General features: G+C 41.7%; 1 protein-coding gene across 1 annotated transcript in view; it reads right to left on the reverse strand.

Moving 5' to 3' along the window:
- Nucleotides 1-15,729, reverse strand: part of CIT (citron rho-interacting serine/threonine kinase) — a 91,132-nt gene that overhangs the window by 67,171 nt on the left and 8,232 nt on the right. The window contains exons 4-11 of the mRNA XM_042780620.1: nt 15,248-15,298; nt 14,733-14,786; nt 12,634-12,774; nt 10,654-10,779; nt 7,234-7,329; nt 3,017-3,133; nt 1,949-2,058; nt 748-922 (exon numbers count right to left, since the gene is read on the reverse strand). Coding sequence (XP_042636554.1) covers nt 748-922; nt 1,949-2,058; nt 3,017-3,133; nt 7,234-7,329; nt 10,654-10,779; nt 12,634-12,774; nt 14,733-14,786; nt 15,248-15,298 — 870 coding nt within the window. The remainder of the gene's footprint in view (nt 1-747; nt 923-1,948; nt 2,059-3,016; nt 3,134-7,233; nt 7,330-10,653; nt 10,780-12,633; nt 12,775-14,732; nt 14,787-15,247; nt 15,299-15,729) is intronic.

Here is a 15,729-nt window from a genome sequence, read left to right on the forward strand (position 1 = left end):
CGGCCGCACACAGCCAGCATTTAATAAATGTACAGTGAGAGGGCAGTGCGAGTGTCCATACTGTGCACCCAGCTTACCGGCCGCACACAGCCTGCATGTAATAAATGTACAGTGAGAGGGCAGTGCGAGTGTCCATACTGTGCACCCAGCTTATCGGCCGCACACAGCCCGCATTTAATAAATGTACAGTGAGAGGGCTGTGCAAATGCTATGCAGCAGCTTCATCACCCTCAACACGTCTGCCAACAAACGTGCCACATTCTCCTTCCAAAATCCTGGCTGCCTCATCCCAGCTTCCTTATATCTACGAAGAGAAGCATCTTCTCTCATCGTCATCCAACCCCAAAATTTAGTTTCACCTCTTAAACCTTCCACTGTCGTTATGAGACCTGCACCTCTGTTTCTGAGGCACAGTCAGTACCCAACTCTATGCTAAGCACTGTACACCTGTACACAGACGAGGTCATATGAATCCCGACAAAAGATGCCTTGCTCTGATCCCCTTTAACAGATGCCTCAACGTACATAATCCCCACACGACCCTAAAAGGAAGCAGTTACATTATCATCGTCACTTTACAGATGAGGAAACTAAGGCAGGAAGAGATTAGGTCATTTGTGAGTTTACAGAATCAATATACTTAACCACATGGCCTTCGATGTACATATTCATTTATGCTTGAGATCTGGCTGGCTTGGGACCCAAGTCCTCAACAAATCCTCTTGGGAGATCACCCCTCCTGCTCACCTCCCTCAGCCTTGTCTCTAGCTCAAGTAGCCGATTCTTGTCACTGTGGTCCTGGTGGCTGATTTTTTCCAGCTGTTCCTCCAGCTTCCGGTTCTGGGCCTCCAACTTCCCAGCCTGCGTCTCCAGGTAAAACTTCTGTTGCCTGAGCTCTGAAATCATCTCTTCTTGAGCCTTCCTGGTGGGGGGCGTTGAGGGGTCCAAACAAAAACACAGTCTCGTTAGCAGGGAAGCATGTCCCCTCAGAAGGACAGACAGAAACAGAGCGAGAGACATGCCCTTAGTTATGAGGCCACAGGCGTTCCTGGTCTAGTGCTAACTACTCCAGCCTTATGTGCATGAGTGCAGCACAGAGACCTAGGACCATTCAGTCCTTGCTGCTTTCTGAGTCCCTCACATATGAGGTTAATCAAGCATGGGCAGGTGTCATGAGTGACACTAACATTTCACTCCTTTGGTAGACTTCTTTCTTTGGAGAGCCTAGGTAGCAGAGCACCATGGGGCATCCTTGGAGTATCAGAATACTTGGAGACCCAACCCTAATAACTCATTAAGGCAGGCCACGGGAAAGGAGCAGTGAGGAGAAAGGATGTTATTTTTCTCTAGTTCTCTCAAGAGCTCCCTCAGCTCTCCACCCAAGTGATCAAAAACTAGAACAACTCAAAGACCAAAATAACAGCCTACCAAGCTGGTTTAAATTAAGATGGGTATGTTCTAGAAGATCTGTGAAGACAGAAACCCAAGGGAAACAAATCCTGAAGATGGTAATTCTTTGTGGGAAAAGATTATGATCAAAGTGCTCCTAGACAGAGGAATTATCTGACAGTCTTTGCTGAACCCCAAACCTCCCCTCCCCACCTCCTAACTTAACAACCAGAAAATGGACGGCCCAATTGGGAGGCAAATCTCGGGAACAAGGCCAGCAGTATTCCAAAAGCAAACTATAAATAGCCTCATTACAGAGACTAAAACACTCTGTAATCTGATGGTAATTTGAGCAATTTAAGAAAATCTAACTCAAAAGAGAGGGCTTGGTAGAGTGAGACCACTTACCAGAGGCCAAAATTCCATAAAAATATGAGGGTGGGCCAAACTACGAAGTCATTCAATCTGCTCCAGCTCCACCGGCAGGAGGAGGACAGAGTTACGTCCCAGGAGAGAAGGTCAGAGTGTAACGATGCTCAGTCAGATTTTGAATACTTACATGTTCCTCTGGGTGAAAAGACTGCTATTTGCTGCAAGCTTATTGGCTTCGGACAGTTCCACGATCCTCTGTTCCAGGGATCTGATCTTGGAATCCATGGCATTGATCATCTGAAACACAGGGTTCCTTTTAAACCTCACACACAGCCAGTTACACTAGAAAGAAGTAATGTGGCCCGGGGTAAAAGCCTTGCCTGAAGTGCAAGGAACATAGCCAATGATAATGGAGGAGACTCAAATAGTCTTCATCCAGACAGTCATATCTCTTTAAAGATCTAGATCTTGATATTATTGCTCAAATAGAGGGTACTCAGTTGTTTCTCCAAACTAAGATTAACCCCCACTAGCTAAGAAGTTTCCATTAAAAATACACAGAGAGTTCTATTCAGTCTCTGTTAAATTCCTAGCTAATATGCACGTGACCTGAGCCACTAACAGGCAATCTGCAAGCCTGTGTTTATCATCACTCACAGTTGTCATTTTCTGAGGTATTCCTTCTTACCCAGCCACTACTGTCCTAGATTCTCTATATCAAAGTGTCTACTACCTCATGAATCATAAGAACTAGGTGGGATGCTGGCTAAACAATAACTTCCCAAGACCCTCCCTTAGAGATTCTGAAGTGGAAAGTCTCCTTAGGGTCTGAGATACAGATTAACAAGGACCACAGGTGAATCTTATGAGCAGATAGCTTCTGAAACAATAGGCCACATGGCTTAGAAAGGAGAGAAAGAGAAATACCAACTAAAAGGAGACAAATGAGGGAGGCAAGGCCACTGGGCCCTTTGCCAGAGGACACAATCCTGAAGGACAACATTCCAGTTGTTGGCAGATCAACATGAGTTCTCGAAGAAGAGCATGAAAAAAATGGGCCACCCTGAGCCACCAACTCCTCTGCTTTTAGGAGAGGAAGCAGTTGCAGAGAGAGATTCTTGTTATCCACAAACACCGCAGGATGAAACAGGAAGACGAATTTGGCCAAACGAAATGGTGTCTTCTCCAAGATATGACTCTGGTGTATTTCAAAAACCCTCCTATGAAAGCTAACTTGTCGGTCCCTCATACCTACCGCCTTCTGCTCACTGAGAATTTTCCCTTTCTCATGGGCTTCCTCTTCGTGTCTCTGCATCAGATTTTCCAGGGTCTCCTTATCAGCCAGGTCTTTCTTTATCTGATTGTCCAATACCTATGGGAAACAATAGAGGAAGTTAATGTCCTGAAGAGCAAAGCTGAGCAGGGAAGGCTAAACAGCAGCAGTTGAGAAGGACCCTGCTGAAGAAAAGGAAGAGAAGGGGAAGAGCATCAAGGCCTTCAAACTCTGGGGGGGCAAGGAGAAGGACTGGGAATCTGTTTATGAGCCAGGAGGAGATTCAGAGGCCAACTATTACCAGAAATGGTGGTAGAGTTGAACTAAGAATTTATTTCAAAATCAGCAGCCAAAAAATAACAGATGAAGTATATTCAGAATGGAAGTGAGTTCCAGAATGGGAGAAAAACAATTTTTTAAAAAAAAATCTCTCTCTAAAGAGCTAGGTCTACAGAATAAAGTTACTGTATTTACAGATATTACCTGAGGATACCCTTTTCTTAACCAATGCAGCAGGATGTTTCAGAACATTCTTTGTTCTTATTTTGGACAAAATTAATTCTAGATAACACTGGGCTATATGTAGAGGGAAAGAAAGCTGAGCACTGAGGAGGGCAGAATCACCCAGGCCAAGGTTCTGAAACAACTGAGGCAAGAGGACTTTGCCTAGCAATAAAATAAGAAGATAGCCAATAGACTGAAAAGAACGAATACAAGAAAGAAAAAATATGCCTCCTCCTTCCGTTCTTTCCTCTGGTCCAGCTGAGGGGAAAACGTCACTGGGAGAGGAACCTTTCCCAGGAGAAGAGAACATGTGTTCTCAGTGCTAAGAACACCAATAAGCACCTACTGTTCCCAAGAGGAAAAGACAAAATAAAACCATAATGGTGTCACCATTCACTGGCTTGATCTGATGTTCTTTGAGGCACACAAAGGCCTACCAGCTGCCAAAAGAGCAAGCACAAAAAAAAAGAAAAGAAAGATAACATCCTACCTTGTCTGATGATCACAACGCAATGTTTCTGATCACAGAGAATACACTCTGCTATTCCAAGTGACAGCAACTGCATCAAGAAGGACAACTCAGTGTTGGGAATAAAACAGAAAGAATTGGGGTCACAGAAGGGATTGAAATCTGTTTTTCCTATGCTGCCTATTGTGAAGAAGCCTTCAGAGTTCATAGGAACATCTTCCTTAAAAAGAGGCAGTCAGCAGGATGATGTCTGTATGATGAAGAAAAGAAAGGACGAATTTCAAAGAGGGCTTTAAACTAGACCCAACTGATGGAAAAAATGGAATGGGAGTCGGTGGGGAAGAACAAAAGGTGGAAACCGGGGTCATGAGGGGAGAAGCAGCTCAACAGGCTAAGCGGCCCAGTCTTTTGGATGCCAGGGTGTCGTTCTAAAATTATGAGCAGGAAAGGGCAGAATCTAGGGTATAATCATAATTATTACTAAAACGCCTTATAGAGGCTGGAACAGGAAGTACAAAACAGAGCAAGCTAGAAAGAGATTTTTTTTTTAATGAAGAGTCCAGTAGGTAAGACAGAAGAGAATAGACCTTTCCCTAACATTCCCTGGGATCTAGGAAACAAAGCTCTTTCCATCTGGAAGGTAGCAGAGCCCACCTAACGTCTACACCATGTGGCTCTTCTTTTATGAGGTGCCAAACAAACAAACAAAAAAACCAAACTCACTGCAATGCAATACAGTTCAGGATGAGTCTGTTCAATATAACACTTCAACTTCAGCAGTGATGGGTACTAAGAGGCCCCTGGATACAGCCAAGACAAGCCTCTATTCAAGAATGTATGCATCTCAGTCTCAAAAGGGTTAAACTGCTAGAAGGATGAACAAGAATATATATAAAGCAGGGAAGAAAGGAATTTGTCGGAAATGGGAGATTCCACTATAGATACCTAAATTAATCTAAAACACACACATGGCTTTTTACCAGAAAGTCAATATAGTCACTCAAACCCCAAAATAATTTTTATGAAGGGTTGTATATTCATTATGCACAGTGATCACTGAACAATGAGAATACTCATTCTCATAATTTTCTGAAAATTAGTTTACTTCAAAGACAAAAGTCTAAGAAAAAGAATAAGAATTCACATTAAAGTGACTGGTATATGAAGTTTAAAATGCACTAAAGTAAGTGGTCAGATTAAAACACTTTGAGGTCACTTCGGGATTACTTGCCTTTATTTCCAAAAGTAACACTTTTGGAAAAGAAAGAAGGGGCCAGGGTAGTGGTGGTGGTGCCGAGCGTGAATGTACACAGTTCAGTTCCCCGAAGAGACAGTCAGCTCTTTGAGAATACCCGTCAAATCACTAACAGGACCATCAGAAAACTTAAAAGCCTCCTTTCATGTCTCAAGAACCTAAGAATGAGATAAAGGTTTAGTCCAAAATCATAATGAAACTGTCATATGATTTTAAAGGAAATTCAGAGGCTGGCATCCGTTTTGAAAGATATTTGTTGAGTTACATTACTTAGGCCAGCCCTCCTTCTGAAAATTATTTAAAATAACAGAAAAAGAATATAAAAAAGGAACAAAGCTGCTTTTAACTTGAGGCATTTGCTAAGCTAAATAAACCTGAACTTTAGTTTTGATAGCTTCATAAGGTAAGAGGAGAGAGAAGTCAATGGCTAGGGCCACCTTCCAAAGTGGGCACATATTTTCATCCAAGGCATCAAAGAATTCCCACTATTAATTTTCCAAAGAAAATGAGAAGTTCACCAAGCACATAAGGAGACAAGCAACATAAAAAAACCCCAGCAAAACAACAGAGCAGAAACAGACCTTCATGTATGTCAGATATTGGAATTATCAGATATACATCCTAAAACAACTATGTTTAATGTATTTGAAAAAATAAAAGACAAGTTTGAAAGTGACTGTAAGGAACAGAAAACTGTCTTAAATCATCTAATAACTTGGGAAATAACCAAATAAAAACATCTACAAATGAGAATACAATAACTAGAATTTAAAACACATGGATTGGAGAAAGAAGGGCTGCTTATGCACAGGGAGACAGCTCAGGGGCCAGGAGTGCATGAAGGGATGGACACAGGGAAGAGGTAATTATCGGGAGGAAGTATGAGGGGAGATGTTGCATTGCGGTAAATTGCGGTCAATGTCATGAGACAAAGTGTATGTGAACTGCTGTATACAAAACGAATTTGCTCTGTAAATTTTCACCCAAATCACAATTAAAAAAAAAAAATGGATTGGTTTAATAGCAGATCAGACACAGCTAAGAATGAAGTATTCTCTGGAAAATAAGTCAGAAGAACTTAACTAGAATGTAGCAGAGAGAAAAAGAAGAAGATAATATTTTTAGAGGATAGACTATAGGTGATCTAACAGATGTCTACTTAAATTTTCAAATAAGAAAAAAAGAGGAGACAATATTTGAAATATACTAGGCAGTAATGTTTCAGAATGGATGAAAATTAACAATCTATTTTAAAAGCCCAGCAAATATCGAGTCGATAAATAAAAAGAAATCCTCATCTAGGCACATCACAGTAAAGCTGCAGAAGGATAAAGACAAAGGAAAAAATTTTAAAGCAGCCAAAGAAAAACAACCGGTAACTGTGGAAGAAAACCATAGTTAGTCCAACAGCAGACTTCTCAGTGGTAATAATAAAAGCCAGAAGTCAATGGAATGGTATCTTCAAAGAGTATTCTAAGAAAATAACTGCCAACCTAGTAGTCTATCTCTAGTCAAAATATCATTCATGTAGAAGGATGAATGAGAGACTTTTTCAGACAGACAAAATAGAGAGTTTGTCACTAGTGAAGCCTCACTCAGGAAGTTCTCGAGGATATACTTTAAACAAAAGGAAAAGGATCCAGTTCTGAGAATCAGAAAGAAACTTAAAAGCAAAGAGTATGGTGACTTTGTGGTTAAATCTAAATTCTCATTGACTGAATGACAGTGGGATTTTTAAAAATGTCTTAAAGATGGAATTAAGATACTTGACCAACAAAAAATAATAATAATTAACTTCAGATATCCAAATCCCATATAGAGTAATACTCCAAAACCTGCCATGATGGACTGAGCACAGCCTTTACTCCAAACAGTCCTTTGGTCTAGGAAGGAGTGGCCAAAAGTACCCGGGAAGAGAAGCTGTATGGTGTCACAGAAGGAATGTCAGGGGAGACGAGAAAGTGACTTTACTTTAATTTTTTCCTCGTAGTGCTGCTCCTTCTGTTTCAAGTGCACCTCTAGGTGCTGGGCTGAGACCTGGGCTTCCCGATGCTTCTCCTCCAGCTCCTGGATACAAAGGAACAGACTGTCAGGTGTGCAGACGGAAGGACATCCCCAAAGCATGTTAGACACTCACAGGAAACATGACTTTGGTGTAGGAATCACAGGCCACAGGCATCTGTTCCTCCATTACTACCTCTAAGGGGAAGGAAATCACCACTGAGTCTTGGCCCTGGAGTTTCCAAGTCCAAGCATTCTCTCTCTCTCTGTCTCTCTCTCTCTCTGTCTCTCTCTCTCACACACACCCACACACACCCACCCGGTGGGCTGTGAGGGCTAAAGTCAGAAATGTGTTGGTGTGACAAGGTCAAGCAAAGGCAGGCCTTCATCTTTCCATAGAGAAATAAGAGTAACAAGGCAATATTTGAAAATTTTGTACAGCACAAAGCCCTTGAGCACTCCCTTGAGTCTTCAGTCTATTTTCCTCATTATGACAGCCTTAAATGAGAAAAGTAATTTTAATTCATTTTATGGCAAAAAAATACTTTGCATTTTCCTCATTAACAAAATTATTGCTCAAAAATCATCGCTAAGAAGAAAAACTAAAGTTACAATTCCAACACTTCCACTTCTAAATGATTATCTAAACCAACTAGTATGTGGACTGTGTGAAATCTGGAGATGTTTACATGACATAACATTTACAGGGTCTAACGCTAATGAAAACAAGGCCAAACAAAACACACTAATAACGATATAAAAATATATGTTTATCCATTGAAGATGGGAAGAGGAACTGGAGTAATGTAAGTATCTCAAATTTAATCTTCTCTGAGTTCTTTTATTGTTCAGTTTTCTGCTTTTAAGTAAAATGACAGTTCCATTTGCCAGTGTATTATAAACTGATCTTATGAAAGGCAGCAGCATCCATTCACTGAAACATTCTCCGAATGCACGGATGTCTGCATCTCCATAAATTCTTATGACTCTGGACCCATTAGTTAATTACTAACATCAAAAGTCATTACTCTTAAGTTTTCATCACTTTAAGCTATTATGAATTTTTCCTTTGAAGTGGAAGCAATTATGAGGATTTTGAAGAATGAGGAAATTATACAGGATATGTTCATAAAATGGAGGGAGAGTATTTTCAGACTCACACACACATAAAATGTTAGTGATTAAGCTTTTGAATTTCTAAAGTCTACAATCATTGACTTTGTCTGTGGTGCCATTAAAGTGTTCAGTCTTAAACAGGTGCACAAGATCTACTGCAGCCTGACAGATGCAATCTTGAAAAGTTGAATGTAAACAGGATTTTAATTAATAAAAACGTATTCTAGGGGTTTTATGTGCACTCACTAAACAATCCCCCTGCAACAACTTCTTTCATTAAAGGAAAAGACTTTGCTATAAATGAGTCACATTGCCAGTTTTGAAACTTTTTATCAGAATAGTAAATACTTTAAAGCAATGACATCATTTGATCTGTTTCCAAAGCATCGCCATTATCTAACAGGATCCAGGACTGCTCTTTGCCCACGTCCCAGACACTAGGCAGCCTTTGTACAGGGCTCTTAAGCAAATAAACAAAGTCACAACCACAAAGGCACAGGTAGGTGGCAAGACACAGTCAGAGAAAGAATATGCTGACTTTCTTTTTTTAATTAGAAATCACTTGATAATCATCCTTTTTAAAATTTTTGGTCCTCGTGAGATAGCACAGGAATGGAAATCAGATTCTAAATGTAGATCAAAATTCAGACACCCGAGATTGGCAATATTAAGACCAAATTTCTAGACTATGAATGGGAGTTTATAATACAGAATCTAAGAATGCAGGGCTCTATCTGCCTGCATTTTAATTACAAGGGAACCTCTGGGAAAGCAGATATTCTAAACTCCGACTTCTTTGTGGTTTGGTATTTTTTGTTGTTGTTGTCATTCTTTGAACATATCTTTTCTGTATATATTAGATCAACTCTGCAGTCCTGTTGTGAAAACACTTTTGTTCACTGCTATATTTCCAGCTCCTAGAACAGTGCCTGGCACATAGTAGAAGCTCATTAAATATTTGTTGAATGAATGAATGAACACATCACCATTAAACAGAGAAACATCTTGCAACCACAAGAGTTAACCACTTCATTTGAACCAAGCAAGGGATAGTGATAGTGGTGGGATCTAATTTTACTCACAATATAATTCACACACTTGACAAAAGCCAAGAGAAACTTGGATGATGGAACAAGAGAACAGAAAGGGCAGACTAACAGTCACATTTGTTTTTCTGTATAGACATATATATGTGAAGACTGTGTGTCAATACAAAACAATTTAACCAATTTGACTATTTTGGTTTGTTCAAGAGCATTGCATTTATTTGTGAATATATACAAACAAACACAGGAATGTAAAGTTGTGAAGGCTTTTTTCTTTCTTTCTTTTCAATGTGTATCAAGTATACACCTGTCAGTTGGCCATCCTTCAGTTCAGATGGTTGCTAGTGACTCATTTCCCAGACTGACGCAGAGAGAGACGCAGTGCCCAGCTCACCACCTCACCTCCTTACGGTGAGAGAGGAACAGACCCCACTTCAGAGTTCCTCCTGGGGCGGGGCAGGGAGAGGTATGTACCAGAGTCACAGTCATCACTAAATCTCTCAACTGTTGCATTCAACTTCTGGCTCTTGGACTAAGATGCAAGGAAAGTCCTTCTAAGGTTCACCTGCCTTCCACCCTCTGGCAGGGGCAGAACTTAACGCATCTGCAAGCCTTCCTTGCTGAACTGAATTTGGTCATCAGAGCCTAAAACAGAACCATGATGATTACAAACCTAAAAAGAGACCTGCTGCATCTAAGGAAACTGAAAAAGATAAAATAAAGTAACCAACTGTAGCAGAGAAAGTGAGTGGGTGAACATGGATCTATGACAAATACTACTCTGAGAAAAACAATTCTGCATGACTAATGCCTTTCCTCTTCCACGGCAAGAACCTGGCCTTCGGTCTTAAAGGTCTGAATCCTACAGCTTTCTGAATCGGCATTGCAAAGTTAACGGCCACGTAGAGCTCTGCTGATAGAAGTATGCAACGGTCTCGTAAAAATGCATAAAAAAATGACAGGGTACGCAAGTTCATATCGAAAAACGCCAGGCTGTCATGAACAGAGCAAGCATTACTATTTTGGGACCTGTTACCAGTGCCGAAACGTCCAACATTCAGTTATTTATGCTGTTCCATGACGTGGCATCCATTCACTGGAACCCCGTCTTACTTTACCTACTTGGTGATGTCTCCCCATTACGGTACTTAATTCTTCACTTTACCCCCTTCCCTTTGCAACCTCTAACCTAGTATCTTTTAACTTTTTAACTTTTGTTCCCGCTCACCAGAATTTTATCAGCCATCTGCTGGATCTGTTGGGATTTTGTCTGGATGTCATCCTTCAGTCTGTTTTCTCTACGCTCCATGGTCTCTAGCCTCTTTACCTTGTTCTCCAGAGAATGGCGGCGTTCCTGTAGATCGTGAATCAGAGAATTTTAATGGAGTAACCGCTATGGGCATAACCCCTGCACTGATGGAAAGAGCCCTCAAGAAGCACACACTCTAGTCAGGAAGAAAAGTCATCGGCCTCCAAAGCACTGGCAAAGAGGACAAGGCTCTAGAATCCAAGGAGTCAGTTGTGACGCTACAAGAGTGCATTCATTCATTCAAATATTTACCAAGCACCTACTATTTGCAAAGTACCACACTAGGCATCGTGGAAAATTCAAAGAAGATGACATAATTCCTGCCCTTGGAAAAGATAACACAGACACAAATAGACAAGTTAAAGGAATACATAAAAGAAATACATACAAAATACTATGAATGGTTACAGACAGGAAAGAGGACTTCTAATAAAAAATAACTGAGCATAAGAGTCACAGAGGCGTGAGCTTGGGAGAAGGGCAGGGTTTGGCAGATTGGGGTGGAGAGGCAGGAGAGAAGGATGGAAAGGGTTTCAGACAAAGGGGATGTATCAGGAGTAGCACAGAGATGGTCAAGAGTTGGTGGAGGCATGAGGTAAAGTCTAGAGTAGCTGTAACACGGGATGCATTAGGGGAATAGGCAGGGGAGAGGGTAGCATTCGTGGGTCCAATTGTTCAGTTTTGTGTACGAGGCCCAAGAGTGCACCTAAGATTTATAGACCCTGAAAGATTTGTGGTGGGGCAGAGCAGGAGATGCTGAGGAGCCTTGAACTTGAGGCCCACGAATCTTACACCATATGAACGATCTGGGAGAAAGGATGCTGGAAGGAAGAAGGTCAAGAGATTATTACATATGCACAGCTAAGGGGCAGAGGGTCCAGACTATGAAGAAGCAAATGACAAGGAGAGGATGAACGGGAGAGACAGCACGGATGTATTTATAGGCCTGAGTGACTCGGTGAATGGCAGGGTAAAGCAAAAGCACATGGCGCCGAGGTTTCAAGCCTGGGATGACCAGGAGAACAGCAGTGGCCCTGATGGTGATGAGGACACCGAGAAGGGAAACTAACTTGTGGGGAAGATATTGAGTTCACACTAAATATAACACATCGTTGATACGCCCAACAGAGTGTCAGAGGGGCAGTGGGAAATACAGGCGTGGAATGGGGTGAGAATGGCTCCAGAGACATGTGCAAGCAGGTTCACACCAACACTGTGATAGGAGAAAGCAAAGGTCCAACAAGAGGAGGGCAGTAAAACAACCATGGCACATCTAAACACCAAGGGGGAGGGTGGAGAGGAGTAAAGGAGAAATGTCACTTTTACTCTCTATTCTATGTATGTTTTTTACAATGAGAAGACGTGTGTGTTTCCTGGATAATTATATAAATGATTTCAACAATAACAACAACAACAACAACAACAAAGAATTTGTGGGAGAGAAGAAGGCCAAAACTATAGATCTGAGAGTCATTAACACACAGGCAATGGCTAAAGCTTTGAAAACTGGTAAGTTACTAACATTGTGGGGAAAAGGCAAAGAAAAACAAAGATACACAGGGAAGAAAAAAACGATTCAGAGACAGCTACATTTCATCCATAAAAATGCAAGTTCCCTCAGATCAGTGAGCAGGTCAGAGGAAAACAAACAAAGGAAAGGCTTTCATCAAACTTCTTTCTGCTTGAAGTTGCTGTGACAAACCTTGTGTCCCCTTTGGGGACAACATTTCCAAGCCTCTCACATTTCAAAGGGATTTTGAGAGGGGAGAGCGGTTTGGTCAAATGTAAGCAATGGATGGTTTTGCAGTTCCTCTCCCTTGGCACAGCCCGAGGCTGGTCACAGGTGCTCACAGGTATTTGCAGGTGGCCAGGCCGGGGCCGGGATTAGCCGCTGCTCACCTCAGCTTCTACCAGTTTCTTTTTTATGCCTTCAGAAGAATCTTCTCGGTTCTGCAGCTTCTCCAGCTCCCGCTCTGCTCGCTCCTTTGCCTGGCGGATATTCTGAAGGAGCTCGGTGGCCTCTGTGCTAGCTTTCACAGCCTAGGAGGACAGAAGGAACAAGAGATAGATGACCGCATTGACTCAGGTAAACAGATGGTGAGGATACTCGAGGTGAAAAAAAGCAGGTGATACTGAGCATGGAGTGGGTCCATTTTTCCCCAAACACATAAGCATCAGTTTTATCCTGTCTTCCATTTATTCTAGACTTGTTTTTGTCTGTTTGTTTTTTACATTTTAACCTCACTGAGGTCAGGAAGCATCCTACCATCATAACTGTTAGCATTTTTCCTTTCTTAGGGCACATAAGATAATGGCGTACTGCACAATCACTGGAAACTCAGAATCCATGCAACACAGCAAATGCAAATGAAAAGATCTACAGGGATGTACCAACCCAGGTATTAAGGGCATTGACCTCTGAGCATTCATTTTCTCCTTATTTAATTATCTCATCTGCTCATTTTCCTATGGGGAGTTTGTACTACTTTTACAAGGTGAAAACAAAACAAAAGCTGTAATTTAAACATTTTTCAAGTAAATACCTTTCAAAGGGCACAACAGCCATCATCATGTTCATGGTACTTTGCAAAGACATGTTTAAACAAAAAATCCCAGCTAAACCTCTTGATGTTAATTTTGTACTTGTTCACTTTCAATTTGGGTCTTGCCTATACTACAACTTACATAAGCACTAGAGTAAAGATCTGCGTTTAAGAGATCAAGAATTTTAAATTCCTTGAAGTAATTTTTTTACAAGTGGAAACTGCAAGAGAACCCTGACTTCAAGACTTGCAGTATTCACCAGGATAGCCACGAGGCACAGGTGGTCATTCAGCACTTGAAATGTGGCTGGTGTGACTAATAAATTAATTTTTAATGCTATTTAATTTAATTAATCTAAAAATTGAAGGAGTATAAATTTTGAAAATGTTAGTACATATGGAAAGACAATATTTTGGATGCACTGGGTTAAGTAAAATATATTATCAAAATCATTTCACCTCTCTCCTTCTGCTCTTTTTAATGTGCCTACTCGAAAATTTAAAATTATACCTGTGGGTCTCAATGATGGCTCACATCACACATCACAGTTCTAGAAGAAAATATGCAGCAAGCTTTTCACTTAAGCTAAAAGGGGGTGGTGAAGGGTTCCACTGGGGGACGAAAGTACACAAAAAGGGGCTCTCTCAAATCACAACCAAAGGCCCACACACGTGCATTCGTAGTATGAAAGGCATGTCTCAGACCCACATTCATTCTGGCCCTTCCGTCAAGCATTTCCAGTGGTCAGCTGCTAGAGGGAGGGCCATTAGCACAAACCCTGCAGGACGCTGTGGACTGCCTCCCAATCCATGTGATGCTACCACAGACCCTCAGCCTTTCGAAGCACCGGTTACACCAGCTACCATCGAGTCGATCCCGAGTCTCGAGCACCCGCAGGGGTCAGAGCCGAACTGTGCTCCACAGGGCTTTGAGGGGCTGATTTCTTGGAAGGAGACCACCAGGCCTTTCTCCCAAGACATCCCTGGATAGACTCGAACCCCCAACCTTTGTCTCAGCAGCCCAGGGCATTAACCATTTGCACCAATGAGGGACTCCTTCCAATTGCCAGGCCCTGTCAAAGCTGCTGGCCAAGTTTCTGACTGAAAGCAGTCTGGGGCGTGAGCAACACATGCTTCTCTTAAAATGTGCAACATGGAAAGCCTGGCCCCCTAAGGGGAGCGACACCGGCCTCCTGGGTTCTGTGATAGTATAATTAGAACTTTTACTTGAGAGTCTTGTACAGGTTGGTATTTAAAAATAAACACTGCTGACATGTCTCAAGAGGAAGAAATATATTCAGAACTCTGAGGTTTTCAGGTAAGAACTCGCTCCCTCTTCACTCTCCTCAGCGCTGGGTGACTAATTCCATTTCTTTCTTCTTTAGAGCTCTAGGACAAGGCAATGGAAGGTGGGAATGGTGGGTAAGTCCCCCCTGAAAATCACCCCGGGCTTACCTTTTCCAGTTTCTCTTGGAGCTCCTGAATTTTGAGTTGCTGCTCAGCATTGATCTATAGTTAAAACCCCAGGAAATAAAACAAAAGGCAAATAGGTATTAATGTCTGGCTACATTTATTGCAGTCTCATTCACTTGAGGTGTCTGTAGGGTCTTTCTGTTTTCCAGAACCTACTAACGGAGAGGAAGAAGAGTCTCTGAATGTGCCAGGGCAAACGTCCTTCAAGGGCCTCAGCCATCTTTACTATTTCTCTAGGTCTAGCAACATATAAATCGAGAAGAGAGACTCAAAGTTGCCTGGTGCCTTAAAGCAACTGGAATTTTTTTGTGTATTTTACTGAGTGTCTGGGTGTATTTGTTACTGTTAGCAGGCATGCAAGAAAATGAGGTGTCTTTTATCATAACTTTTTAGAACCACAGCTGAGGCTACAGCGGTCACCCCAAAGCTGACTGGCCATTGACATCAATGTAGAAATATTATCAACAAAAAATAATGACACTAATAATGAAAAATACCTTCTCCAGTCTGGCATATTCTCCCACTTCAGGCTTTCCTTGATCCTTAGCCTATAATTAAAAAGAGACACCATAGTGGGAAATTTCAGCAACCTAACAGTCATCCAGACAAGACTACCTATGATATTTTCTTAATCTCTGTGACCAAACTCATACTGAGTTATCTCAGTCTGGGAAGTACAGTCTGAATTGATAATTGTTGTGAGTTGCTGTCAAGTCAATTCCAACTCACAGGGACCCTGTGTGTGCAGAGCAGAACTGCTCCATATGGGTTTCTAGGCTGTGACCTTCCAAAAGCAGATTGCCAGGCCTTTACTGCGGTCTCATTTATTTATTCTTCCAAGGCACTTCTGGGCAGGTTTGATCTGCCAACCTTTCAGCTGGGAGTCAAGTGCTTAACAGTTTGTACCACTAAGGACTTCTTCAAAACAACAAGTTATCGCTGATGGGACCGTAAAATGGTACAACCATTGTGGAAAGCA

Source organism: Orycteropus afer, unplaced genomic scaffold (assembly GCF_000298275.1).
Source record: "Orycteropus afer afer isolate SDZICR_OR568_19922 unplaced genomic scaffold, OryAfe1.0 scaffold00048, whole genome shotgun sequence".
Taxonomy (NCBI): Eukaryota; Metazoa; Chordata; class Mammalia; order Tubulidentata; family Orycteropodidae; genus Orycteropus; species Orycteropus afer.